Source organism: Chelonoidis abingdonii, chromosome 3 (assembly GCF_003597395.2).
Source record: "Chelonoidis abingdonii isolate Lonesome George chromosome 3, CheloAbing_2.0, whole genome shotgun sequence".
NCBI lineage: Eukaryota > Metazoa > Chordata > Testudines > Testudinidae > Chelonoidis > Chelonoidis abingdonii.
This window is the reverse complement of record NC_133771.1, coordinates 9312667-9340400: the sequence shown is the minus strand read 5'-3', so window position 1 is coordinate 9340400 and position 27734 is coordinate 9312667. Positions and strand designations below refer to the sequence as shown.

Sequence of the window (27734 nt, the reverse complement as noted above, 5' to 3'; positions counted from 1 at the left end):
AACAGTCTCCCAAGGGAAAGGATAGAAGCTGTATTGCTTAAGACTTTTAAAACTAGATTGGACAAAGTACTAGGAAGCAGATCCACAGAGGTTTTCAGGCATCTAACTTCCACTGAAATCAATGAGAGTTAGACATCTAAACACCTGTGAGAATGTAGGCCTATTTATTTTACAAAACAAGCCAGTATTGGCTCCTAGAAAATGGATTAGATTAAGGCTGTCTACGCTGCACTTTTGTTGGTTAAAACTTTTGTCGCTCAAGGGTGTTTGAAAAAACACAGCCCTGACCAAAAAACGCTTTACCAATGAATAGCAGTAGTGCTTTGTCGGTGGGAGAGCATCCTGCCATCAAAGCTACCGTCCCTTGCTGGGTGGTTTTATTTTGTGGGCAGAAGTTCTCCTGCCGACGAAGAGTGGCTACACTGTCCGTGCCTCACAGCTGCAAGACTTGCTGTAAGCTGCACGGTGGACATAGCCTAAATCTTCTTACCCTTCTACCTCACTGCTCTCTCCCATGCTCTCTTATAACCAAGCCTATTTTCAGAGGTATAGCCATGTTAGTCTGGATCTGTAAAAGCAGCAAAAAGTCCTGTGGCACCTTATAGACTAACAGACGTATTGGAGCATGAGCTTTCGTGGGTCAATATTCACCCACGAAAGCTCATGCTCCAATACATCTGTTAGTCTCTAAGGCGCCACAGGACTCCTTGCTGCTTTTACAAGCCTGTTTTGTAGCCCTGACATTAGGTGTCAAGTAAGCAATCGCTATTGTTGCCACAAGAAGGATGACCGGATGTCCTGATTTTACAGGGACACGCCCGATTTTTGGGTCTTTTTCTTATACAGGCTCCTATTACCCTCTACCCCCTGCCGATTTTTCACATTTGTTGTCTAGTCACCCTAGCCACAAGGCTGTTCTGTGATTGGAAATGGGACGGGAAGAGAGATGGTCTAGGAGAAAACCTCTCTGCTGAGCTGTGCTCCCCGAGGTGAGGCGATCCCAGCCCCACCAGGGCGCAACGTTTCCACGGGGCGCAGCTAGGCCGCCCTGGGGCGCTGACGCGGGTGGACGTTCCCTCGTGGGACAAGGACACTTGGTAGGAAGCCTCCGCCCGAGGGCACTTGGGTACCGAAGACGGCGGCGGACGCGGCCGGAAATCACGCTGCGCGGATGCTCGGCCCGCGGCTCCGGTGTCACCTAGCAACCATCGGAGGTGGCCTGAAGCCATCGTGTCAGGTGGGCTGGCGAGCGGGCACCACCACGTGCCCACACGGCACCAGCCGGCGCTGCGCCCAACCCCGATCCAGGCAGGATCAATCCGACAGCCGTCGGGCTGCCCGGCAGCTGCCTGTGTAGCTTCCACGCCGCGCTGGGGGCGGTTGAGCGTTTTAATAGCACTCGGTTTATTCTACGTCCCTAGCAAGCCCCGCTTTCCCCTTGCAAAAGCTCCCTGTTTTGATTTGCCTCCCATTTTAAGTCAGGCACATCTTAGGGCGCCCTATTCTGCGCCCGAGGGGAAGAAAGGCCCCGCCTCCCAAGATGGCGGCGCGGCAGGTGAACCGGGGGCTCTGCGCGCCGCTAGCTCAGAAGGCCCCAAAGATGGCGATGCTGGCAGAGCGTGAGTAGGGGGACTGCTGCGGGGGTTACAGCCGGCAAGGCGGGTGAAGGGAGAAACCACTATGTGTCTGGGAAAGGGAGCTACCACTCTCTACGCAGGAGGGGTGTGGGGAGAAACCATAGCCGCTGAGGAGGTGGACACCACTAGGGATGTGGAGGGGAAGGGGAGCGTGTCCGTGGTGGAAGGATGGACTAGATGGAAGGAGCTATTCTGAGGGGTAGGGAGATACCACTATCCCTCCGGGGGGTGGGTGCGCCTCTCCATGCTGCGTTCCTGTGTGCCGCTGGGTGATTTCCCCTCTGGAATCCTGGCTCCCTGCCCCGCCCGCGGTGCTCTGGGGCCCCGGCCCAGCCGTGGGGCTTCTGGGAGGAGCGTCTGGGCGCTACCAAAGCAGGGGGGGGGGGAGAGGAGGGAGGAACGTGCCTTGGCCCAGGCATTGGGGGAGTGTGTGGGGAGGCCCCTATGGGGGTCCTGCCTGCTGGGCCCCTCTGTGGGACTTTGGGCAGGGTGTGCACTGGGCCCCAGCCCCTCTGTGGGTGAGGGGCAGGGTGCTGGGTGGGGGCTGAAGCTGTGTTGTTGGGCCCCCATGGGGTTGTTCCCCACACCAGCGTCACTCTTCCCCTTCCCCCCCCCCCACTAAAAGAGCCACCCATCAGAGGGGAAAACACTTCTCATCGTGGCCCTTGGTGTGTGCCCCGACACTGCACTATGGTGTGAACGCGCACATGGAGGCAGTGGTGAAACACAGCTGTCTGTGGCAAGGAAGGGTGGCAACCGCTTAACGACGCACAGCAATTTAGGACAGGAAACGAACACTGCCTCATTCCCAGTGATGGCAAGATGGATTTTCTATTGTCAGAACAAAACTTCATAGTATCCGAGTGAGAGAGTCCCTTGAGTATGTAAAGACTGTTACATATGTAGAAAGTTAAAAACATACTTGACATAGCCCCGCTGAACTAAAACAAGATTTGTGCTTAATGTTAAACATTAGTATTATAGAGCTTTTGAATAAGGAGGGTGTATGTTCTTGTGGGAGAGGCTTTTTTGAGGCTTTTTTTTAATTGAGTATGCGGTAAACTGTTACCACAGTTTGATTATTTAATGCTGCTGGATGATGGAATCAAGTCTGAGGTCTCGGTACATATCTTCAAAGCACTCAAGGGCCTGGACCCAGGGTATGGAAAAGATCAACTAAAGTTCCAAGAAAAAGACTGTGGTCAGCAACTTTGCTCTTCTGCTGCAATGGAAATCTCAAAGGCTATGTCTACACTGACAATTGTATGACGCAACTTGAGTCTTTCAGAGGTGTTTCTCCCCCACCACTCCCCCGACAAAAGTTTTGCCATGACAGGTGCCTGTGTGAACAGCGCGTTGTCGGCAGGAGCACTCTCATTGGGGGTAGAAGTTTTTGTTGGCAGGAGAGCCAACAAACAGCGGCTACGCTGCACGACTTTTAGCAGCCTGGCTTTGGCAACAGCCATGTCGCTAAAAGCTGTGTAGGGTAGACAAAGCCTGAGAGAGAGGCTTATTACCATGGTAAAACACTCATGGTCTGATCCTGAGATTTTTCCTATCTACCTAAGCCAATAATACCTGGTATTTATTTCAGTAAATACCAAGTATTATGGGATACTTAGCATAAGTGAACAGGATTATAAGTAAAGATCTAGGCCAACTTAAGCTATACAAGTGCGACAAAATTTTGTGCTTAATGCATACTAATGTATATGTGGTGCAGATAATACATATTACTGTAAAATATATATATAGATATGTACTAGCCAGCATGTATTGGTCAACAGAATATATAAAATAGTTTTTAATGCCCTTAGATGGTTATTGAAAGTTTAATTATTTATTGGGGGCACTCAGAGCTTTTGAATGAGCATTCTTCTTTTCTTTTACTGTCAAATCTAAATAATATATTTCTCCAGGACTGGGGCCAGAATATGTAATGAATCTTAAAAGTTGTTTTTTTAAATTTGAGAGACATACCTCTAAGTTGATTCGAAAAAGTTATACCCAGAGAGCACAATTACATGTAAGTCTCCATCAGTATGGTTATTCAGAATTGTGCAGTATCCAATGTACAATAATCGAAACTTTAGTGCTGTGTTAACATTTATACGTGCATATGCTGGGAAGCACTGAAATAGTTCTTTAAAGAATAAATCTAATTACGTAAGATTTGCCAGAACTCTGCATGTGTGACTAGCTTGTGGTAATTTTGAAGGGAGATTATGCACATTCATTTTTATGTGTGCAGTTCTTGACCAAATTCAATCACTGTATTATCAATATTCATTCCAAAAGAGAGGAGGAAAACTATTTCTTATCCATCCACATAGCTAAAAGTCTTGTCCAGGCTCTCATTCTCTTGGTTCTCAATTACTGCAACATCCTTCTCTCTCGCCTTGACAAAAGCAATCATGCTATGCTTTTATCCATTCAAAATGCTGCTGTAAAGACCATTTTCCTAGCCTGTTGTTTTAAGCATGTCACTCCTCTCTTGGTATCCCTCCACTGGCTTTCCCTTCTGTATCACATCGAATATAAGCTGCTTATTGTCACTTTCAAGGCCCATCCCTAGCCCTGCTTGTCATCTCTCATATCAAGATGTCAGCTCTTGCATTTGGTCAGCTCATGATGCTGGCCTCCATCACTCATTTATTAAATTTTCAAACTAAGATCTTCTGCTTTCTCCCATACTGCTCCTCACACTCAAGAGGCGCTTCCCATAATAACTGAAAAACCACCTTGTTATCCTTTTTCAAGCATTCTCTGAGATGCTCCCATTTCCACGTGCAGAGTCAGTTAGACAGGCAGAACTGCAGAGTCTCAATGCGTGGATAAGACAATGGTGTAGGGAGGAGGGGTTTAGATTTATTAGGAATTGGGGAAACTTGGGAAATGGGGTGTCTATACAGGAAGGATGGGCTCCACCTAAACCAAAATGGAACCAGATTGCTGGCACTTAACGTTAAAAAGGTTGTAAAGCAGTTCTTAACCTACGGGCTCAGGGAAAGCCGACAGGTGCGGAGGAGCACTTGGTTTGGACATCCCTTGGGGAGGAGCTATTAATAGTGAATCTCTGTGTCCTAGTGAGGACGAGAGGATGGAAAATGATAAAATACAGGAAGGGTCTGATCAGAATCAGTCAAATGAAAAAGACTCCCATTCAATTACATTGTGTAACGGCAGACAGCTAAAAGGAGACAAGTTTTTAAAGTGCCTCTATACCAGTGCTAGAAGTCTAAATAATAAAATGGGTGAATTACAGTGCCTTGTATCAAATGAGAATATTGATATAATAGGCATCACAGAAACTTGGTGGAATGAGGATAATCAATGGAATACAGTAATACAAAATATATCGGAAGGATAGAACCGGTCGTGCTGGTGTGGGAGTGGCACTATATGTGAAAGAAAGCATAGAATCAAATGAAGTCAAAATTGGTAAATGAATCAACTGTACCATAGAATCTCTATGGACAGAAATTCCATGCTCTAATAATAAGAATATAGCGGTATGGTTATATTACCGACCACCTGACCAGGATGATGATAGTGACTGTGAAATGCTCAGGGAGATTAAAGAGGCTATTAAAATAAAAAACTCAATAATAATAATAATGGGGGATTTCAGTTATCCCCATATTGACTGGGTACATGTCACTTCAGAATGGGATGCTGAGATAAAATTTCTTGACACCTTAAATGACTGCATCTTTGGAGCATCTTTTCCTGGAATGCACAAGAGAGGCAATTTTTTATTTAGTCCTAAGTGGAGCACAGGATCTGGTCCAAGAGGTGAATATAGCTGGACCGCTTGGTAATAGTGAACATAATATAATTAAATGTAATATCCCTGTGGCAGGAAAAACACTACAGCAGCCCAAAACTGTAGCATTTACTTTCAGAAGGGGGAACTACATAAAAATGAGGAGGTTAGTTAAACAGAAATTAAAGTGTACAGCGCCAAAAGTGAAGTCGGTGCAAGCTGCCTGGAAACTTTTTAAGGATGCCATTAATAGAGGCTCAACTTAAATGTATCCCCCAAATTAAAAAACACAGAGAACCAAAAAAAGGCCACATGGCTAAACAACAAAGTAACAGAAGCAGTGAGAGACAAAAAGGCATCCTTTAAAAAGTGGAAGTTAAATCCTAGTGAGGAAAATAGAAAAGAACATAAACACTGGCAAATGAAATGTAAAAATACAATTAGGAAGGCCAAAAAAGAATTTGAGGAACAGTTAGCCAAAGACTCAAAAAGTAATAGCAATTTTTTTTTAAGTACATCAGAAGTAGGAAGCCTCCTAAACAACCAGTGGGGCCACTGCACTATCAAGATGCCAAAGGAGTACTCAAGGACGATAAGGCCATTGCAGAGAAACTAAACGAATTCTTTGCATCTGTCTTCACGGCTGAGGATATGAGGGAGATTCCCAAACCTGAGCCATTCTTTTTAGGTGACAGATCTGAGGAACTGTCCCAGATTGAGGTATCATTAGAGGAGGTTTTGGAACAGATTGATAAGTTAAACAGCAATAAGTCACCTGGCCAGATGGTATTCACCCAAGAGTTGTGAAGGAACTGAAATGTGAAATTGCAGAACTACTAACTGTAGTCTGTAACCTATCGTTTAAATCAGCTTCTGTACCAGATCACTGGAGCATAGCTAATGTGACGCAAATTTTTAAAAAGGGATCCAGTGGTGATCCCGGCAATTACAGGCCTGTAAGCTTGACTTCAGTACCAAGGTTGAAACTATAAGAACAATATTGTCAGACATATAGATGAGCATAATTTGTTGAGGAAGTGTCAACATGGTTTTAGTAAAGGGAAATCATGTCTCACCAATCTACTAGAATTCTTTGAGGGGGTCAACAAGCATGTGGACCAAGGGGACCCAATGGATATAGTGTATTTGGATTTTCAGAAAGCCTTTGACAAGATCACTCACCAAAGGCTCTTGTGCAAAATAAGCTGCCACAGGATAAGAGGGAAGGTGCTCTCATGGATTGTAACTGGTTAAAAGATAGGCAACAAAGGGTAGGAATAAATGGCCAGTTTTCAGAATGGAGAGAGGTAAATAGTGGTCTGTTCTGGGCCCAGTCCTGTTCAACATATTCATAAATGATCTGGAAAAAAGGGTAAACAGTGAGATGGTAAAATTTGCCAGATGATACAAAATTACTAAAGATAGTTAAGACCCAAACAGACTGCGAAGAGCTACAAAAGGATCTCTCAAAATTGGGTGACTGGGCAAGAAAATGGCTGATGAAATTTAATGTTGATAAATGCAAAGTAATGCACATTGGAAAGCATACTTCCAACTGTACATATAAAATGATGAGGTCTAAATTAGCTGTTAACCACTCAAGAAAGAGATCTTGGAATCATTGTGGATAGTTCTCGGAAAACAACCACTCAATGTGCAGCGGCAGTCAAAAAAGTGAACAGAATATTGGGAATAATTAAGAAAGGGATAGGAAATAGGACAGAAAATATCATGTTGCCTCTGTATCAATCCATGGTACACCAAGATCTTGAATACTGTGTGCAGATGTGGTTGCCCCATCTCCAAAAAGTTATATTGGAATTGGAAAAGGTTTGGAAAAGGGCAACAAAAATTAATAGTGATATGGAACGGCGTCTGTATGAGGAGAGATTAATAAGACTGGACTTTTCAGCTTGGAAAAGAGATGGCGAAGGGGAGATATGATTGAGGTCTATAAATTCATGATTGGTGTAGAGAAAGTAGATAAGGAAGTGTTGTTTAATACTTCTCATAACACAAGAACAAGGGTTACCAAATGAAATTAATAGGCAGCAGGTTTAAAACAAATAAAAGGAAGTATTTCTTCACACAATGCACAGTCAACCTGTGGAACTCCTTGCCGGACGATGTTGTGAAGGCCAAGACCATAATAAGATTCAAAAAAAGAACTAGATAAATTCATGGAAGATAGGTCCATCAATGGCTATTAGCCATGATGGGCAGGAATGGTATCCCTCACCTCTGTTTGCCAGAAGCTGGGAATGGGCGACAGGGGATGGATCACTTAATGATTACCTGTTCTGTTCATTCCACTGGGGCACCTAGCACTAGTCACTGTTGGAAGACAGGATACTGGGCTAGATGGACGTTTGGTCTGACCTAGTAGGGCCATTCTTATGTTAAAATCCTTCTCAAAACTCTCCTATACCATGATGCCTACAAAAAATTTGACACTGGTCAGGGTGCTGGTGCGCAGAGTATGCTGCCTATCATGCAGTCCAATATTGTCATGTCGTTTCCTTGTACTGCCCTGTCAGTCTGTAGCCGTCTGTTGTCTCTTGTCTACTTAGATTGTAAGCTCTTTGTGGCAGGGACTGGTTGGTTCTCTGTACAGCACCTAGCACAACAGGGTCTAGTCCATGATTGGAGCTCCTAGGTATTACGTATCAGAGGGGTAGCTGTGTTAGTCTGGATCTGTAAAAAGCGACAGAGTCCTATGGCACCTTATAGACTAACAGACATATTGGAGCATAAGCTTTCGTGGGTGAATACCCACTTCGTCAGACTCAAAAAGAATAATCTAAAACAAGAGACTACAGATGGATAAATGAGAGGGCAAGGAGAGGATGCCTAGAACAGTAATGTTGTTAGCCATCTCTTAGTGCAGTTTAGCAGCTGGAGACATGGAGGAGAGTCATTAGCACATCACCAGCCAGCTCTCAACCCATAATTATTGAGTGCTCCATGGACCACAGTTTCAGAACTGCTAGTTCAGCTTCACATTCAGGTCTGCAGCTGGGCAAAAAGGTTGCAGGAACTAATCCATTGCAAACAGCACAGAACTGGAGTTAGTGGAATAGCAAAAAGTGTCTGAGTGAATGAAGTTTTTCTCCACTGGATGGTGCTGCTTGTCCAGTATATTAGTAGCACCTCCATAGTATAATTCTCCAGGGGCAGTTTGGTACAGCGGAGTGCTAGTGTTGGAACTGAATCACTTTTCGCTTGCCGGATGATAGGTAGTTTACTTCTTCATTTTGGAAAGATTACAGTGTACAGACATCTCTGACAAAGAGAATTGTTCTTTCCAAAACTCATTTGGAGGAGAAGGGATTTTTCACTCAGAGGGTGGTGAAGTGCTGGAATGGGTTACCTAGGGAGGGGGTGGAATCTCCTTCCTTAGAAGTTTTTAAGGTCAGGCTTGACAAAGCCCTGGCTTGGATGATTTAGCTGGGGATTGGTCCTGCTTTGAGGAGGAGGCTGGACTAGATGACCTCCTGAGGTCCCTTCCAACCCTGATATTCTATGATTCTATGATGGCTGCAGCACAGAGGTTGAATTCCTCGCTCTGCCACAGATTTCGTGTTGTTTTTAACTAAGTCACTTCACTTCTCTGTGTTTGAGTTTTCCTATCTGTGAAATAGGACTAACACGTCTACCTCAGAGAAATGTGAAGATTAATACCTTGTCTGTAAAGTGATTTGAGATCCTGTGATTTAAGGTGCCAGGAAAGTGTTACAGATTTCAGCTTTGAGAAGGTACTCTACTGTGTCTTGGAACCAAGGGTCTCTGGGGAGTGTGAACTGTAAAGCATCTTAGATATATGTGGCAGCTTTTCACCTGTGTAGGATGTACCAATTTTAATTCCTCAGGTTTTGTTAAGCCATTATCCTGCATAATAGTTACAAAAGACTGAAGAGTAGGGTTCTTCAGATGTTATAGCTGGTAGGAAGTGCTGAACAGGTGGGATTATAGTGATTTGAGGAAGATGAAAGGAGAACAATGATGAGGAGACTTCAGGCTAAAGGGGTAGAGGAAAAGGGATAATGTAAGGCATGGAATTGGGAAGGAGACATTAGTGTACTTGAAACCTTCCGTATGTGTGTGACTATGTCCTCTTGAATTGATCCTCCTAAGCTGCACTGGTTCACTTTGAAAAGTACAACCTTCTGTGGCGTAAAGGGACAGTGGCCAAGATTTTCAAATGTTGTGAGATTCAATGTTCAGCTCAATTTTCAGAGGACTGGTGATCATTATTTTTTGAAATCAGGTTTCTTTGAGGCGTGTTAAGTTGGTTTCCCAAAATCACTAGTTAGCTTTGTAAATTTTGGCCAGCATCCACATAACTCCTTTTGGTTGAGATTTTCAAATTAGCCTAAGGAGGTGAAGTGTCCAGTTCCCAGTGAAGATCTGTGGGACTGTTGGGCACGTGGCATATTAAGCTTTTGATCATCTCAGCCACTTTGTGTTTATCTATAAACGCAAACAATCCCTATGTTATTGGTATCACTATATAGATTATCAACACTAACAGAACTTTAGACTTTTCTCCCTTTACGCTCTATTAACTCTTGAATTTTTACTCAACCTGAATAGTGAAAATAGGCTGGTCAGTTTCACTTATGGAAAAACATACCGGAAGTCACACAGAGATCTCTCTAGAAACCTCTAAAGTTTTCCAGAGAATGAGATCCTTTCTATTGGTATTTAACCATCTGATGGAATTTTGGGGTATTCCATCATCAGGGTATAATTTCCTCTTAAATCCAATAGGACTTTTCTTGAGAGTGGTTTTTCTGTACTGCGCAGGGTAGTTACTAGCGCTTCTAATGCTGCCTGGAAACTTTAAAGCTAATGTTAAAAAACACAATTTTGTAATTTTGTTCATCGCTGTGTTTTGTGGATATTTTTTTTTTTTTAAGTCAGAGTGTCTTTTAGAAGAACCAGAATTGGGTCCAAAACCAATTGTGATCCTGTATTCTTGTTCCTATTTTCCACAGGTGCATTTAGAGGAATGATGGTCTTGCAGTTAAAGCATGGAATTGTGGCTCAGGGGAATTATTGGGTTCAATTTCTGGCTCAGCCACAGAATTTTTATGATCTTGAGCAAGCCATTTGTCTCTCTGTGCCTCCATCTGTAAAATGAGGGGAATAATACTTCCTTTTCTGTTTAGGCCCTGATCCTGCAGACAGTTATGCACATGCTTAACTTTGCTGTGCCAGCTTTACTTCATTGGTTTCAGTGAAAGTTAAGCATGTGCATAATTGTTTGTTGGACCGCAAGCTTTTCAAAGCAGAGGATCTTTCTTACTGTGTCTGAGCACAATGTGGCCTTTATCCTCATTTGGAGACTCTAGGTGGGAGCAACTGTAATACAAATACGGTAATATTGTCATCTGAGTTCTCAGATAAATTAGCCATTCTCTGTGCAGCCCTTGAAAGTTTTTTCATCACATTGGTGCTTCTTCTGTACTTGTTTGACTAAGCAGGCGTCTGTAACTGGTTATGTTTAGTTTTTTTTGTTTTTTTTTTAAATTAAAACAGTGATTAGATTCACTATATTCTGACATTCAGGGAGGAAGGATGGTCCAGTGATTAGGGCACTAGCCTAGAAATTGGGAGACCTGCATTTGAGTTACTGCTCTGCCACATACTTCCTGTGTGACCTTGGGCAAGTCTCTTAGTCTCTCTGTGCTTCAGCTCCTTGTCTGAACACTGGGGCTAATAGCACTTCCCTACTTCACAGATGTGTTCTGAAGATAAATACATTGAAGATTGAGATGCTCAGATACTTTGGTAATAGGGACTATATAAGTCTGTTTTAGATTCTATTTGGAGGGAAAATAATGTCTTGACTCTTCTTTTTTAATTGCATTATCAGCTTCTGTGATATTAAATGGAGCATAACATTTTTTCCCCCCTGCTGTAGCCCGTAAAAAGCAGAAGTGGTCCGTGGATCCTAGAAACAGCGCCTGGAGTAAAGATGAATCCAAATTTGGCCAGAAGATATTGGAAAAAATGGGATGGTCCAAAGGAAAGGTATGGTCTAAAGAGAAGTAAGTGGACTTGCAGAAAAGCAAACTCTCAGGTGTTGCAGAGTTTGAAATACTGAGAGAGATCTGGATACAGGAATTACAGGCAGCTCTTAGGCTTATAGCTGATAGTGCCATATCCTTTTTAGTAGGTACTTTACTGTTACCCCCCTGCTACTGATTTCTGGATCTCTCCTGCTATCCTGGTTCCTTTTTTTTTTTCCCCCCCCCTGTTCTGCTGTCTTTTGATAAGGAGATGGGTGACCCCAATTCAGAACTGCAGGAGCTACAGATGGGCCTCCTAAATTCTGACAGCTGCTTGAGGTGTAAGATGGAGCAGCTCCTGAAGCTTCTCTAACTTTTGACAGCTTTCAATGACCCGTTATGATCTGCTCTTCCACACAGAATAGCCAGAGCATTGCATCAAGCCACATCTCTTCCCACCCCAGGAATGCTCCTATGGTAGAGAGCTCTGGGTGGAGGCCAGTGATCTTCCAATGCCAGAAATATTCTCTGTTGGCCAATAAAGACATCTCTACTACCTCTTTACAATGGCTCAGCTTCTATAGAGACCCCACAGAGCCCAGAACTGAGGCTTGTGTCTCTTCAGCATTTCCAGGTGCTAGTTACCTGACTAAACGCAAAAGAGAATGGTCTTCATTGTTTTTGTTTTTAAAGGCATCTCTCATCTCGGGTATTCCTCATCCACCATTTATAAAAAAATAATAGTTGTGGCTTTCTTGAGTTTAGGAAACTCACAGAACTTCTGATGAAAGAAAAGAGGTACTCCAGAATTTCTCACAATAACTGTATTGACTTGGGGAATTTGTTTAAAGAAAAGAGGTTTTTAACTGGCTCTGATTTTGCACTTAGTTGCTGCAGCAGAATTTCACATACAAACTGCAACAGGTAGGGCCTGATCCCAAACCCATTGACATCAATGAGTCCATTGGCTTCGATAGGTTTTCTAACTTTGATTAATTAACTTCTTGATTTGTAAGCACAAATGCACGTTTGTTAGTGCTTTTAATCTGATGTGAAAATAAGTATGAAAGCCATGAGATTTTAAAACTGAGATTGAAAGGATGCTGTCAAACATTCTGCTCACATTGGATAAAATCATGCTGGCAAAAATCATGTCCAAGCACAGCTGTTGCCTTAACTAAAGTGGACAGAAATTTTTTCCGAAGTGTCCTAAAACCATGCTATAAGTCCTGCCTACACTGGAATTACAGCTAAAGTGGGGAAGATTGGTTACAACACAGTCCCAATAGATGAGGCAATACGCCTGGTACGTGGTAGCGAGAGGAATCTGGCTAGCATAGTTTTTAAAACAAAATTCACTATCTGCTGGGCCCATGTTAGCAACAGACGTGTTTAAATATGAGTTATTGCTACATAAAACAGGTTTTCAACCATAGGCCTCATCTACACCACTCCCAAATACCGTGATGTGGCCTACGAGTGTTCTTATGTGACTACTACTTATCTATGTGGCTAGGAAATAATAAACAGGCTAGGGAATGAGGTCTTATCTTTGATAGGTACCTTGGCTAAAACATGCTTAGCATGTTTGGTTTTCCTGCCACCTGGGCAAGAAAATACATATTGGGCCCCAAACATATTTTCTTACTGAATTTAAACACTATTAGTGTTTAGTATGGACAAAGCCAAGATCTGAAGTCCTGATTTGCCCCCAAACTCTTCATGGACAAGCAAATAGTAACAAAATTATGTGTGAGAATGCAATGGAGGAAGTAAAAAGAGTAAGGAAATGGGTCCTGCTGAGTGCCAGTTAGAGTCCATTACATTTTCTTTTTTTGCCTCACTCTAACCTCTCTATGCAAGTTCAGTATTCTACGTTTCCTGTTGGCACTTGTTTAACTAAGCACAACTACATCTTCCACACCCGAGGTGGATGCATTTCTGTGGTGAGGGAAGCATTCCTGATGCGTGCTCTCTCTTTCTATATTCAAAGTTGTAAAGCACTGCAGGATCACCTAGAAATGTAAGATGGTGTCCTGATTAATCATGCACAACTCAGTGATACTACAACTTTGGTGTTTTGAGAGGGATATAATAAGTTAAAAATACACAAATTCTCAATGTGCTGCTTATAGCATTTGCTTGAATTAAATCATAGGCTAGAAAATAAATAAATAATATAAATTGTGTCTTGTCTGTATTTCAAAAACAAATGGTCTTTCAGTATGATACCTATATTTATCTTTAGTGTCGCTCCTGAAAAACGCTTACAATTTGTCTTATATTCTCATTAGGGTCTTGGGGTTCAGGAACAAGGGAGCACAGAGCACATCAAGGTTCAAGTGAAAAACAACACACTCGGTTTAGGAGCAGCCATAAATTATGAGGTGAGTACTAGTTAGATTTGCTGCCAACCCAGGTAAGAATGTGCTGATTGTTGACAGCCCCTTTATGTAATGGGTAGGGAGTGAAATCTATCATCAAGTTTGTGTGGTGTCAGGATGATGATGAACATCTTCCAGAAGAGAGAAACCAGCTAACAGCAGTATTGGTACAGTTATGTCCTCTTGGGTTTTTTTTGGGGAGAATGTTGGAGTGAGGAGACAGCGATGAATAATGGGGAGTAGGCTGCTCAGAGATGCCACTTCCCACAGACAACTGAAATGTTTGTTTGCTGGTAGATATCCCTTTGTCTCCTTTTACTAGGCCTGGTTTCGTGCCTTCCTGTCATTCTGCTCCCTATTCCTGGAACAGTCCCCGTTTCCCGTTGGCAGTCATGGGTTTGCACAGAATGTGGGACTGAGCCCTAAAGGCGCTGTCTGAGTCAACATCTGAACTGACTTTGTGTGTTCTCATCTTTTGTGCTGCAGGAAAATTATGTTAGCATTTCCTGCCTGTAGCTGAAAACAACTTGCCCAGACTGGGGCATGACAGAGCCAACAACAACTCAGTATTGTTTGAAGACTTTACAACGCAATTCGTAGGCACTTGAAGTGAGCTTAACGAGCTGTAGTTGGTGTTTCTGCCTGTGAAACTTTAGGGGATTCCTAGTTATCCTTTGGTGTTTCGAGCTAGAGGATGTAGAGTGAGACGCTGATAGATCTTTTGATAGGATCTTTTGCCTCTTATTCACTTGGGTGCTATTTACAGGACAACTGGATTGCTCATCAAGATGACTTCAACCAACTTCTGGCTGAACTGAATAATTGCCACAGGCAAGGTGAATCAGGTATGTTAATACTTCGCTATATTGGGTGCTGGAAGTTTCACTGAAAATTTCCTCTATTTTTCATTTCTTAAAAGGCAAATTAAGGTCCAATCCTGTGGGCTGGTGATACCTCTTGCATGATGCTCATCCCCCTTCAACTCTCATTAAAATGAATGGGAACAGAGGGCTCAATGCCACGCGGAACCAGGGTGTTTATTTTGATGAGAATGTATATGAATTACATTAAATTCCATAGATTGTAATGGTTAGGGCTTTTCAATAGAAAAGGCAGACGGGTGTGTTCCCTTTATCTGGTGGGATATGCAGAAGCCGCAGTTGGCCACTGAAAAACAGCCTGAGGCAGTTCAAAGGCGTGTGACACAAACATTCTCCATTGCCACACTTTACCTCTTGTCAGCCTCATTGATGAAGAATTGTGTCTGGCTTTTACCTAGTGGCAGTTTCTTCAGCGATTCCCCCTTTTCTGCCCTTGAGAAACTGCTGTTTGCATGAGCTGGGGTCAAAACCTACATACTCTTGAAATATGGTAGGGTAATGTGATTTAGCTGGGCAAAAGGGAAGGACATGCAGAAGCAGGAAACTTGTCAAAAATGTCCAAAAAGAGCTATCTCTTAGTCTCAGAAAGTACTTGGGCCTGGTCTGTGCACATGCTGGTTTAAATAATAGGAACAAACTAAACTGATAGAAGCAAGATTTAGAACAGTGCAAGCATCCACATAGTGCTGCATAAGTTTAACTAACTCGATCTACTATCCTGCCTTTACTTAGACTGGGGCCATTTTTATGTGCTGACAAGCCGTTGGGCTCCAGGTCTGTAACCATTAGTTCCCTGGTGGAGCCCCATTAAAGTCAGTTGGGTTCTGCCTGAGTGCAGCGTCTGGCCACAAATTATCAGTTGCAATATGTTGGCCTTAGTGAGTTTTTTCAAAATAATCAGAGCAAACTGTAGCTGCTAATGAGTTAATCCTAAAAATGACAGCAAGAGTGTGGGGTTATTTTGGAGTTATGAGGAAGATCAAAATCAGTTTTTGCGGTGGAGAAACTACAACCTCCCCTTAATAAGGGCTGCGACTGGTATCCTGGTCCTCAAACTCTAAGGGCCAGATTTTTAAAGGTATTTAGGTGTCTAAAGATATAGAGAGGTGTCTGGGTCATTTTCAAAGTGCCTAGTTCTTAACTTCCATTGGATTTAGGTGCCTTTAAAGATCCCACTGGGAACTTCTCTACATCTTCAGGAATCTGAATACAGTTAAAAATCTGATCATAAAATCCTACTGAGTTACAGGAAGATCCGTTAGCTGTAACCCCTTGGAAGACCCTAATGTTCTTTGTAAGTTGATGCCATCCATTAAGTGCTTTCAGTGGTGGGCAAGTGTCACTAACTCCATTTTTACAAATATGGAAACTGAGGACCAGAGAGGCTTAAATGGCTCATCCAAGGATGCACAGTGAGTCAGTGACACTGAAGAAAGCTGTCCTGGTTCCTAGTCCTGGGCTGTATCCCCTAGGTAGACCATTGTGACCTCTCTAAAGTTCTATGCTGTGCTAATTTTTGAAGACCCTTGATATCGAAAGATATTTATACTTGGCTCACCCCCATGGTATCTGAGCACCCATTTAGTTGTTCAGTATTCACGAAAAGTGAATAGGATATGGACATAAAGCAAATTGTTTTTAAAATGGAGGTGAATATTTCTGCAGCATTCGCCCAGCCCTCATACTGAGTCTCAGTAATCAGTAGAGGAGGTGATAATGCATCTGTCCAGTGAAAGCTCCATAGATAAAATTCCTGATATTGGATACTGAAGTTCCACCTTACAGCCACAAGAGGGTGCTGATGTCACTCTTGCTGGAAAAGTGAGATTGCGATTGAGGCTCCACTGAGAATTCTTATTTCTGAGAATGTTTTGTGTTCCCCCTGGATTAGACAGCAGTGAACTCACAAATGTATCATTGTTTCCACACAGAACCTGTCTTTGAGGGCTTTCAGCTCTGTCTGCAGCAAATTCTTTATAGCCTCAGATTTGCTAGACCTATGAGTAACTAGTTCCCCTCGTGACTGATTTTCAGTTTAAATGCAGTAGGGGCTGTATGGTGCAGGGAGTGATCATAGGCTGTTCGCTTTTTCCCTCTAGGTTGCTAGTTTAACTCCAGCTCAGTCATTCTAAATTCCAGACAGTGCCACCTGTTCTAGTCCGTGGAGGGTAATGGGTTTGCACAGGTTCACCAAGGGATTAATTTTGTCTGCAGATCCTAGATTACAGGTGAGGGTGCGTGAGAATGAAGGAATCCAGCTTGGTTCTTGGTACCCAGGCTGAGTCTGCAGGCCTAGCAGTTAGAAAATACATCTTAACTTGTAAACTGACAACGATGAGAAGGATAGCTCAGTGGTTTGCACATTGGCTTGCTAAACCCAGGGTTGTGAGTTCAGTCTGTGTGGGGATTGGTCCTGCTTTGAACAGGGCATTGGACTAGATGACCTCCTGAGGTCCCTTCGAGCCCTGATATTCTATGATAACAACACTTCTATGATAGTATTGTGGTAGCAGGTAGAGCCCTAGTCGAGGACCAGGACCACACTGTTAGGTGCTATGCGAACACAGAACAAAAAGCCGTGAACACAGAACAAAAAGCCGTGAAGAGCTTACCTTCCAAGAATAAGATGAGACAACAGATGGGTACAGGCAGATGAGGGAGCTCCAGGAAACAGTGAGATGATATTGATCAGCATGATAGGCAGGGTCTCTGCACATCTGCAGCCTAACTGTTATCGGGGGCAGGGGGGGTTAAGCATCCCAGCATAGGAGTTGGGGGTGGACAACGAGGTAGCTTTGTGGATGTTTATGGGGAATTCCTCTGAAGCGTGTGGGGCAGCATGGGAGAAGGCATAAAGGTGCTTGTTTGAAAATTGAATAAGTGGACGATGGAGACTGGCATGATGGGCTGATCAGAGGTGAGTAGCAACCTCTTGATGCTAAATGAGAGATGCTAGGTAGGGTGGGAATTGGCCATGAAAAGCCTTGGAAAGGAAGAGAAGCAGCTTGTGAGTGATTGCGCTAGAAAAATGAGAGTCACTGAGAGATGATCACAGAACCTCACAATGCCGTTTCCAGCCACTTTTCAGGGTAGTACCCTAACTTAAAGTTGATCCTATATATCAGTGTGTTTGTCTTCAAGAATTTCTTTTAGATGAATTGGTATGGTGGGCAACAAATCATAACAACAGACTCTATCTAGGGGTTGTATATAAAGACATTGTAAAGCACTTAGAAGCAATCAGGTTGATGGGCCATTGTTCTAAGCACTGTTGCCATCTAAATGTTTAGTAACAAGGCACTGGCCCTGCTCTGAAGAACTTGCATCTTTTTTCAAATTACTTTTATGACAAGTAGGGGTAACAATAGCTGGGAAGTGGGGTAATAAGATCATCTGGTAACGTATCTTGAACAGCACTGATCATGCTCCTTTAATGTTATGTTGTGACGTGACCCTAAATTGTGGTGTTAAATATACTGACATTTGAGTTTAGTGGTTAGCATTTGTCTAATGGAAACGTAACCTTTGTGGTTTTAGAGCCCTCGAGCGAGCAGAAGAAGACATTCAGTCTTGAAGAGAAATCCAGATCCTCCAGGAAACGTGTTCATTATATGAAGTTTGCAAAAGGTATGGGGCACATTGTTGTTCTTTCATGAACTGCAGGGTTATAAATATCTATGTACCAGGATGACACATACCTTCTGACTTACATTTGGCATTAGACACATCCATGTGGCAACCAGCTGCTTTATTTGTCAGTTTTTGTTGGCTTTAGGCTGGTATTCCTGAATAATTCAATCATTGTCTGTAGGAAGCTGCTATTTAATAAGGAAGGGTGACTATTTTAAATGGTATAAAAGAAAAAACACAATGGTCCACGTGTTGAAAGAACTAACTAAAAGTTGTTGCTTGGACATCTGTGTAGCTATATCCTGTGCAATCATGATAGTCCCTCTTAGTGGTCATGTGTATAAGATCAGTGATAAGCTTACACTTGATTGCAGTAAGAGGAAAGCCCTGTTACCAGGTCTTCTCTCTATCATTGATCAGTGGTCTAAGTCCCCCAAATAACTGAATTTAATTCCTGAAGTTTTGATTTTTTTTCTTGGTGATATCTTAATAACAGCCATCCTCTGCTTCTGGCTTTTCTTCAATAGTAATCCTATTTCTCTCTCAGGGGGTGTGTGTGTGTGTGTGTGTGTGTGTGTGTGTGTGTGTGTGTGTGTGTGGTGTTGCTGTGTGTGTGTGTGTGTGTGTGTGTGTGTGTGTGTGTAAGTAGATAAAAATGTTATTGGACATGTGATTCTACCCATACATGCTATTTTCCACTAATGGGTACTATGTTACAATATAATCCCCAGTGTAATGTTGTGTAACACTAGTGAATGCATCACATAAAATAGTGGCAGTTGACTTCTGAATGGGGGCCATATTTTAGTATTGGGGCTCCACCAAAGGCTGCAGCTAACTTTTGGTGGCATCTCAAGATGTCACATCACTCCTCCTTTCTTCCCCTTCCTCTGCTTTGTCTACCACTCCTGTATTCAGACAGCGTAGTATGCAGATGGGGATAAAGCTTATTGTAGGGCCTGAAGCATCACTGCCCTGCCCTTGAAAACATTTTTAGAGACCTGTGAGCTGGGGCAATCTGGTACTTTCCAACAGTAGAAGTTTTGCTTTTTATGAGCCAAGATTAACCCCCACCCCACCCCCTAGCTTCGATGGCTACACTGTATCTAGAGAAGAAGACAGTGCTGTCAGAGGCAGGGATATCCAGCCAGAGTTCGAGGAGATGCATTCTCTCTGCACTCACCCTGTCTGTAGGGGGACACAGACCATGCCTCCCTCTTGCTTGGTGCAGCCTTCTCCACCCTGCTGCATCCAGTCAGCAGCATATCCATCAAGGTGGAGGGAGAGGGTGTAGGGCCAGGACTCCACCCCTTCCCTGGCCCCTTTGGGATGACTTGAGGGAGTGCAGAGACACATTTTTTGTCTGTCTGAGGACAGGCACTACAGTGGGCTTCTTGTGCCCCCTTGCTGCCTCATCCCTACCCATTCCTCCCTCTACAAAAGGGCCAAGGACAGTCAGCGTTTAGCATGTTGTCCCTGTCTCTCCCTCAACCCCCAAGGCTTCTGGAACCCCACTGTTCACTGTTGATATTGTCCAAATGAATAATGACTGCATTTCTTTGCTCTTCCCTCCTGCCCCAGGAAAGGATCTCTCTTCCCGCAGTGAAGATGACCTGTCCTGCATTTTTGGGAAACGACAGAATACAAAAACTGAGGTAAATCATATGAATGTAGGACTGGAAAGGACCCCCAGGTCATCAAGTCCAGTCCCCTGCTATCACAGACAACCCTGTCATAAAATTCCGTTTATAAACGTACCAAGTTCCATCTCAAAACTAGTTAGGGCAGTGGTGTGCAACCCACGGGTTGCACGCCATCCGTCATGGTAATCCGCTGGTGAGCCGTCAGACAATTTGTTTACTTTTGCACGGCCCGCCTGCGGGTCCCATTGACCACGGTTCGTCGTTCCTGGCCAGTGGGAGCTGCAGGAAGTGGTGGCCAGCATGTCCCTGCAGGTCGACAGGCCAGTACGTCTTTCTTGATCATGGGTTCAATAGTGTAAATCTTTTCTCTTCCTTTAACATTTTTCCCTTTTAAAGAAACCTATGCACATATCCAAATGCCTTGGTGCAAGTGAGATTTTTACATACTCTTCAAGAGCAATGGCTTTAAAGCTCCCATTAAAGTTCTGAATGGAAGGGCAAGCTTTTAACTGTTGGGTGAAAAGAGTGAGTTTAGTGGATGTTTTAATGATCTGCTGCGGGCATGGCATAACTTCTCTACAAATCAGTCAGTATTAAGAAGTTTGTTTTTCCTTTTACACTCTTATTTGCAGTATAGAATGCATAGTAGCTATCTTTTGTTGTTCGAGTTGCGGATTATGTACATACTGTAAATATAAAGTACAATAGTTAGCAAAAACTGACCAAACTCAGCAAAACAGCAAATTGTTCTTATATTTCCACAAGAGAGCTGAATATTTACAAATTCTAAACCTGAGAAGCTTTTTTAATGTCGCTTTAAATATGGTGGCTTGGTTTTCACTTTTGTTGTTTGGTATGCAATACGCACAGGCATGAGTTCTGCTATTAAATAGCTCCCAGGGACTTTGTTCCTTCAAGTAGGTAAAATGTGAAGTCCAAATTGGCGCTTATAGACTCACCGATGTGAGTTTTGTAGGTCACAGCTATGTTTGCACTTCAGGTTTCAGTAGCATTTTGATGTTATGGGGAGGGTGTCTGTCATATGAGTATGCAGTGATTCCCTTGTGCAGGAGCATGACTAGTGCAACCAGGCAAGTGTTTTGACAATACTGATGATCACTAGTGTGCACATACAGAAGGGACAAAAGAACGTGCCACAGGAATTATACTGCTAATCCTGTGAGCACTCTAAAGTTAGTTGTGGTTAGAGGGAAGTCTGGAGCCTGTGTTTGAACTGAGAGGATTTCTTGAATACCATGTGATGGAACTAGACTATGCAGAGCCTTGTGCCAGCTCCAATCCAAAACATTTTAAAGCTGTTCTACAGCTTCACGGGAAGCCAGTGACAGAGAGCTTGGGAATAGTATGCTAGGAGATCCTGTCTCTGGTGAGTGTTGTAACGGTAAAGATCTGTAAGCAATCAAACTTATAGCACCCCCTTGAGATTTCAGGGTGTAACCGAAACTACGATACACTGTCTTGCTGTTCTCCTAGACAGCTTTACAATTTTTTTTGGTTTTAAATAAATGAAATCTTGACAGGGTGAGAAAGTGGGTATCAGATCTGCTTCTTATGATAAGAATTCCCCAAAGTGTAAGAAAAGCACTACCATTAATTGAAATAACTGAGGCTAGAAGAGACGTAAAACCAAGAACCGTCCTGTCTTGTCAGCAACTGAGAGTCATAATCCAGACCATCATTTTGCAAGCCACATCATTTGGCCTTGATGGATAACAGTTTGGGGAGACTCCATCAGCCATAATGCAGCTGGTCTTAATGATCCATTAATTTATTGCAGTTTTGAAATTAGCTTTCAGACTTCAAGTCTATAGCAGCCACCAGCAGCCTAAGCTATCATGTGCCTTCAGTAGTTGAGCCTCCTTGATTAACCTCTCTTATTAGCTGTATGGCCATGAGTCCTCTTGCTGAGGTGCTGCCACCTGATAGCTCAAGGTGTAGCAGAACCTGCTGGGACTGGTTGTCTTTTTATGGTCTTCATCACCACATTAAATTTAAGGAACTCGTGGATCACATTTTGCCCAGAGTTATCCAAGCAGTGATCTGACTGTAGAATCGTAGAGCTGTAGGTCTGGAAGGGACGCTGGGAAGTCATCAAGTTCAGCCCCTTGTGCTGTGACAGGACCAAGTAAACCTAGACCATCCCTGACAGGTGTTTGTCCAACCCACTCTTAAAAAAATTCTAGTGTTGGGGATTCCACAACCTCCCTTGGAAGTGTATTCCAGAGCTTAACCACCCTTAGAGTTAGAGAGTTTTTCCTAATAATTTAAATCTCCCTCACTGCAGAATAAGCCCATTACTACCACTTCTACCTTCAGTAGACATGGAAAGCAATTGATCACAGTCCTTTTTGTAACATATTTGAAGATTGTCAGGTCCCCCCCCCTCAGTCTTCTTTTCTCAAGACTTCATATGCCTAGTGTTTTCAGCCATTCCTCATAGCTCAGGTTTTCTAAACCTTTTATTTTTGTTGTGCTCCTTTCGACTCTCTCCAATTTCTCCTAAAGAGCGGCATCCAGAATTAGCCGTAGTACTCCAGCTGAGGCCTCACCAGTGCTGAGCAGAGTGGGACCTCCCATGTCTTATACACGACCACAATTTTAATACACCCTACAATGATATACGCCTTTTTCAAGGCTGCATCAGATTAACTCCTATTCAATTTGTGACCCACTACATCTAGCTTAAATACATCTAGCTTATCTAAATATTCTTTAACTTGTTCTTTCCCTATTTTAGCTTGCATTCCTTTCACCTGGTGGTTAATATTTTGTTGAGTATCTGGACACCATTAACCTTTTTAGTGAAAACTGAGGCAAAATAGGCATTATTAAATAGCTCCGCTTTCTTGATGTCATCATTTAGATATGCTTCCCCACTAAGTAGAAGACTATACTTTCCTTCATCTTTCTCTTGCTCCTAGTGTATTTTAAAAAAACCTCTTATTGCCTTTTATTTTGTGCCTTAACCTTTCTGATTTTGTCGCCGTGTGCTTGTGCAATTCTTTTGTACTCCTCCTTAGCAATTTGTCCATGTTTCCACTTCTTGTAGGCTTCCTTTTTTGATTTTTCAGGTCATTAAAGAGCTCCTGGTGGAGTCATATTGGCCTTTAACTATATTTCTGTCTTTCTTTTGCATCATGATAGTTTGTAGTGAAGCCTTTAATATTGTCTCCTTGAGAATCTGCCAATGACCTGGCAATCCTAAATGGGACCCGAACCAAAAGCTCAGTTAACCCAGGGTGGAGCGAGATGCTGGGTAATTAACCCGCACCGACACTTGTTCAGCTGGGGCTGCCTGCTACTTGCAGGCAGGCTCCTTGAGGTGAGCCAGCAAGTGACGGGAGCATGGAGGGAGATGAGCAACCAACGGGGGCGGGACCTTGCGGGGAAGAGGTGGAGCATAGGCAGGGTGTCTGGGGTCAGCTATTTGAAAGGCGGCAACGCTAGGTGTGGAAGCACTATAGAAGTGCATTCAGATATAGACATGTTTTTATTCTTATAAAAACTTGATGGCCAATGGCTTTGATGTGGCACTGAACTGTGAGGGTGCAGGAGAGGTGCTGTTCTCTGTGACGCTATTTCCTGTTCCCTGGCTAGATTTCCATGTTGAAATAGTGGCAGAAGAGGTAGGGCAACTTGGCATGATGGAATCGCCCTCTGTATCCCCTCTGAAGCTGCTGCTGGTCAGCCACAGGTAGACCCAGCCAATAGCAGCACAGCTGCTTCTTAAGCCATTCTAGCCACAGTGCAATAGCCCTCCCTTCTCTCTGGATCCCAGAGACCTGTGACGTTTAGAGGGCGAACAATGTAAAAACTGCACTGCTCAGCCCCTCAAGTAAAGGGGGACTTGCAGCTTGGAACTTCACAGACTTTTCCTATTCCTCTTTTGTCTCCTACAGTGAATTTTCCATAGGAGGGGGGAATCTGGCTTGGTATTACATTAATTGGTCAATTGACCCTTTTAAATGGTATTGTCGGGTTTATTTGTGGTCTCTGCTACAATTCCTGGACACTGAGCATTTCCCTGATGTGGCAAAGAGAGAGCACTGCAGATGCTGTTTATGTCAGTTTCTGCTCAGAGAGAGAGAGAGTAGGAAGAGTCCTGGTGTCCATCGGACACTGGTAGTCTGTGGTCCCTTGTCTTTTCATTACAGTTTCACCTTCAGCAGTTGCATGCTGACATCTCTGCACAGGACAAGTCAGGACAGGTGGATTTAGGTGCTAGAACTACTGCTACCAAGGAGTCTTGTCGCCTTCTAAAGCCTTATTGTAACCACGCTTTGTATAGTGCTAGTGCGTCTTGTATTGCTCCTGCATTCTCAAACCATGTGTACTTCAGAGAGATCCCTTTCAAGGGGCCGGTAATAGAATGTCTAATATTTTGCCTCTAGTTCATAGAATCCAGCTCAGGTCACTGAGTCATCAAAACTCCTCTACATGTAATAGCTGTTTGGTGATCTGTGGGAGGTGGTTTCAGTCCATTTCTTGCTGGACAGCTGTCCATGTCTCACAACCTCTAAGAAAGTATTCAGGTTAATTCAGTCCTTAGTGCTAAATTCCCTTCTTATTCCTAGAGATGGTCCCACCAGCTCAGAGTCAAGAGATGCAGAGAAGCTTACATTGCAAGTGCCTGTTATGTACCTATCCTTGAATAAATCTTCAGTCTTTTTCTCTCAGAGATCTCAAGGGGTAGTTGTGGGCACATTGCTTTTTCCTGAAAAGTTCTCAGGTGTGGGTGCTATTAGGTGCCAATCTGTCACCTTTCCCACTCTACCTGAGTCTGGGCCATTAGGAGGATTAGGTTATTAAGGAGGCAAGGTGGCGTTATCAGTATGTTGATGACACCCAGCTGTATCTCTCTCTTGTCCCACTCTCCTGATGCAGTTCAGCACCTCAGCCAGTAAGATTGAGTTATGGGTCAGAGCAACCTGGTTGAAGCTCAGCATAGACAAGACTGAGATGATAGTGGGCTGGGAGAAGCAGCTAGAGGAGATAGTGGAGATAATATACACCCCTGTGAGGGAGTACATCCACCATTAGTCACTAGTGTTTGCAATTTAGAAGTGGTTTCAGCTCCCAGCTGCTGTTTGATGACCACCTTAGATCAGTCAGCTTTTTACCACCTGCACCTGGCTAGGAGGCTGTGACCTTTCATTTCAGATGTTGGCCGTGTCACTGTTATCGATGCTTTTGTCACCTGAAGATTAGACTATTGTAACACATTCTGCTTGGGGCTGCACCTTAAAACCATTCGGACACTGAAGCTGACACAGAATGACGTAGCTCACTTAATGAGCGGGACATATCACTGGAACCGTGTGACCGTGGAGCTCTGGGATCTGTATTGGCTGCCCATTAGGCTGCATGTGGAGTTTAGGATGTTGGTTGTACCCTATAAAGCCCTGAATGGTCTGAGGCTATCTGCCTGAGGGACCACCTCTCTTCCTACCTCATTCTGCCTCCTCTGCAGTCAGCAGGGATGCACAAGCTGGATCCCCCTCTTTATGAAAGAGATGGGTGGCTGGCAGTGCATTCTCTGTGAAGGCTCTGAGATTGGATCTTGCTTCCCACTCCCAGTCCCAAGTAGCCTGAATTTAGCCACCTTTCAGGCAAGCTGAAAAAACCACATCAGGTTGGGTAAGGTTTTTAGAGAGGGCTGTGTGTTTGCTCCCCATACTCGTGAAGGGGTGAAAAGGCGTTTTGGTAGGTGTCTGGCTGGTTGAGATCTTGTTAAAGTGATCACGTCAGTGCTGCTGGGATTTCATTATATGTATTGATGATGCGAAGGTACCCAAAGCCTTTGATAGGCGTCTTTTTTAAATTATTTTAAATCTAAAATAAATGTTTCCTTCATGATAGATCGTGTGGTCAAACAAAGCCTTTTTAATAAACTACAGAGGGACCTCTGGAACCGTCTCCCTTCAAGTGAAAACAATGGCTGAGCTTTGGAGCTCACCTAAATTGGAAACGTCTGCAGTTTTCTCAGGGAGACAATGAGTGATCGAAAATATTGAATTGTAATTATGGCACTCTCCCGGGACCTGTGGTGGGGACCTGCTTGCAGGGCAGTGCCTGCCAGCCTTCTCCCCCACCTCGCTTTAATTTTCTCACTCGCTTCGGAGCTGGGGAGACAGAAAAACAAATTCCATTAGTTCCTATCTGGTTGAACTTCCTGGAACCCCCACTGTTTTTTTTTCTTCTCAGAATTTCCTTCCTCCATCCAGCTGTGTTTCCTGATGGAGCCTTATCACAGGAGAAAATACTCCTGAGTGAGACTGAGGATTTGGGAATGAGTTACAGTCGCTGCTCATTAGCTAAACAACATGATTCTGACACTGACTAATTTTGGGGTTTGGGGGAGAAGCCCTGATTTGCTGGGATGCTTCTAATAAGTCAGATTCTTGCATAGAAAACTTGAGTGCTTTAAGCCTATCTCACTTCCATGTCTCAGGCCATCTGATCAGTAAACAGCTTCCTTAAATTATATTAACATAGATGTTATCATGCATGAGTTCCCCTAAATGGCCAAAGACTAGTTGCCCATTTACCTCCAGGTTTGGTGTGATCCCTTTCCTGTTCATCACCTGGAATTTCAGCCTTCGTCCCCATTGCTGTCTCACTTTTTATCAGGAAATTGGCTTCTCACATGTTTTCCAGAGTTTCCTCAATGATTTGCATATCCCAGCAGTTATCAAAACCTCATTGCCTAGTGGTTAGAATCCAGAACTTGAAAATGTGCCTAATCCTGGCTCTGCCATTGACTCACTGGGGGGCTGTGGGCAAACCCCTTTCTCCCTCTGTGCCCTGGTTCTCCCCTTTGTGAAATGTGAATGCTGATACTTACCTGACATAGGGTATGTGAGGCTTAACTAATGTGTTCTTAGACTAGTCACAACTTCTCTCTGCATCAGTTTTCCCATTTGTAAAATGGAGTTAATACCTGTGTCACTGGGGGGTGTCACGATTCATTAGCTGTGTTCTTCACAGGTTTGTCTGTGGACATTATTAAGTGTTGCATAAGACAGCAGTTGGTTATCAGATAAGAATTACTGATAGTGCTATTTGAGCTTGGCAAGATCACAGCTGGCACAGGGTGTTCAGAATGGGAATGTGCAGTACAAAAAGGATGCTGAAAAGCTGGAGAGAGTCCAAAATGAGCTTAGTAAAATGGCTAAAGGGTTAGAGGGCATGTCCTAGAAGGCGGGAGTGGAGCAATTGGATATGCTCGTCTTAGAAAGGAGGCAGAAGGAGACTACCACAATGTCTATAAATATCTGGGTGTGGGGAGTAATAAAGGAAAAGGAAAGGCTTCTTCTATTCAGGGTGGTCAGAAGCTGGGAATAGAACAGGGAGCAGGCACTTAGTTAGGAAAAGGAAGACACATGCCAGATCTTCTGCAAGCTTCCTAATGGCAATGTCAGTGGAATACTCTCCTAAGGGAAATCCAAGCCCCTACAGTAAATAAAGTCAAGAAAAACTGGATTTAATATGTCAGAGGTGGGGAATTATAAATTGGTTTATTTGAAATACCTCACAAAAATGTGATGGCTCCCACAGCATTGTCTTCCTCCTTCACTCTCTAGTGGTCTCTAATATGTATTGCATTTATTCTCTCCTGCTGTATTTATTTGATATTAGTTGTATAATATCCCCAGTATTCAAGGGTGAGGAGCTGTGACCCAGGGGTTGTGACTTGGCCCACAGGGGGAATTTATCAGAGATGGGATTAAAATTTAGGACTTCATGGCTCTTGGACTC

At 43.5% G+C, this 27734-nt stretch overlaps 1 protein-coding gene across 1 annotated transcript in view; it reads left to right on the top strand.

Moving 5' to 3' along the window:
- Positions 1-1385: 1385 nt before the first annotated feature.
- PINX1 (PIN2 (TERF1) interacting telomerase inhibitor 1) overlaps positions 1386-27734 on the top strand; it is an 83144-nt gene continuing 56795 nt past the window's right edge. Inside the window, exons 1-6 of the mRNA XM_032778491.2 lie at positions 1386-1619; positions 11330-11439; positions 13712-13804; positions 14568-14646; positions 18220-18309; positions 19894-19967. Of these exons, the coding sequence (XP_032634382.1) occupies positions 1541-1619; positions 11330-11439; positions 13712-13804; positions 14568-14646; positions 18220-18309; positions 19894-19967 (525 nt within the window). The 5' untranslated portion in view covers positions 1386-1540. The remainder of the gene's footprint in view (positions 1620-11329; positions 11440-13711; positions 13805-14567; positions 14647-18219; positions 18310-19893; positions 19968-27734) is intronic.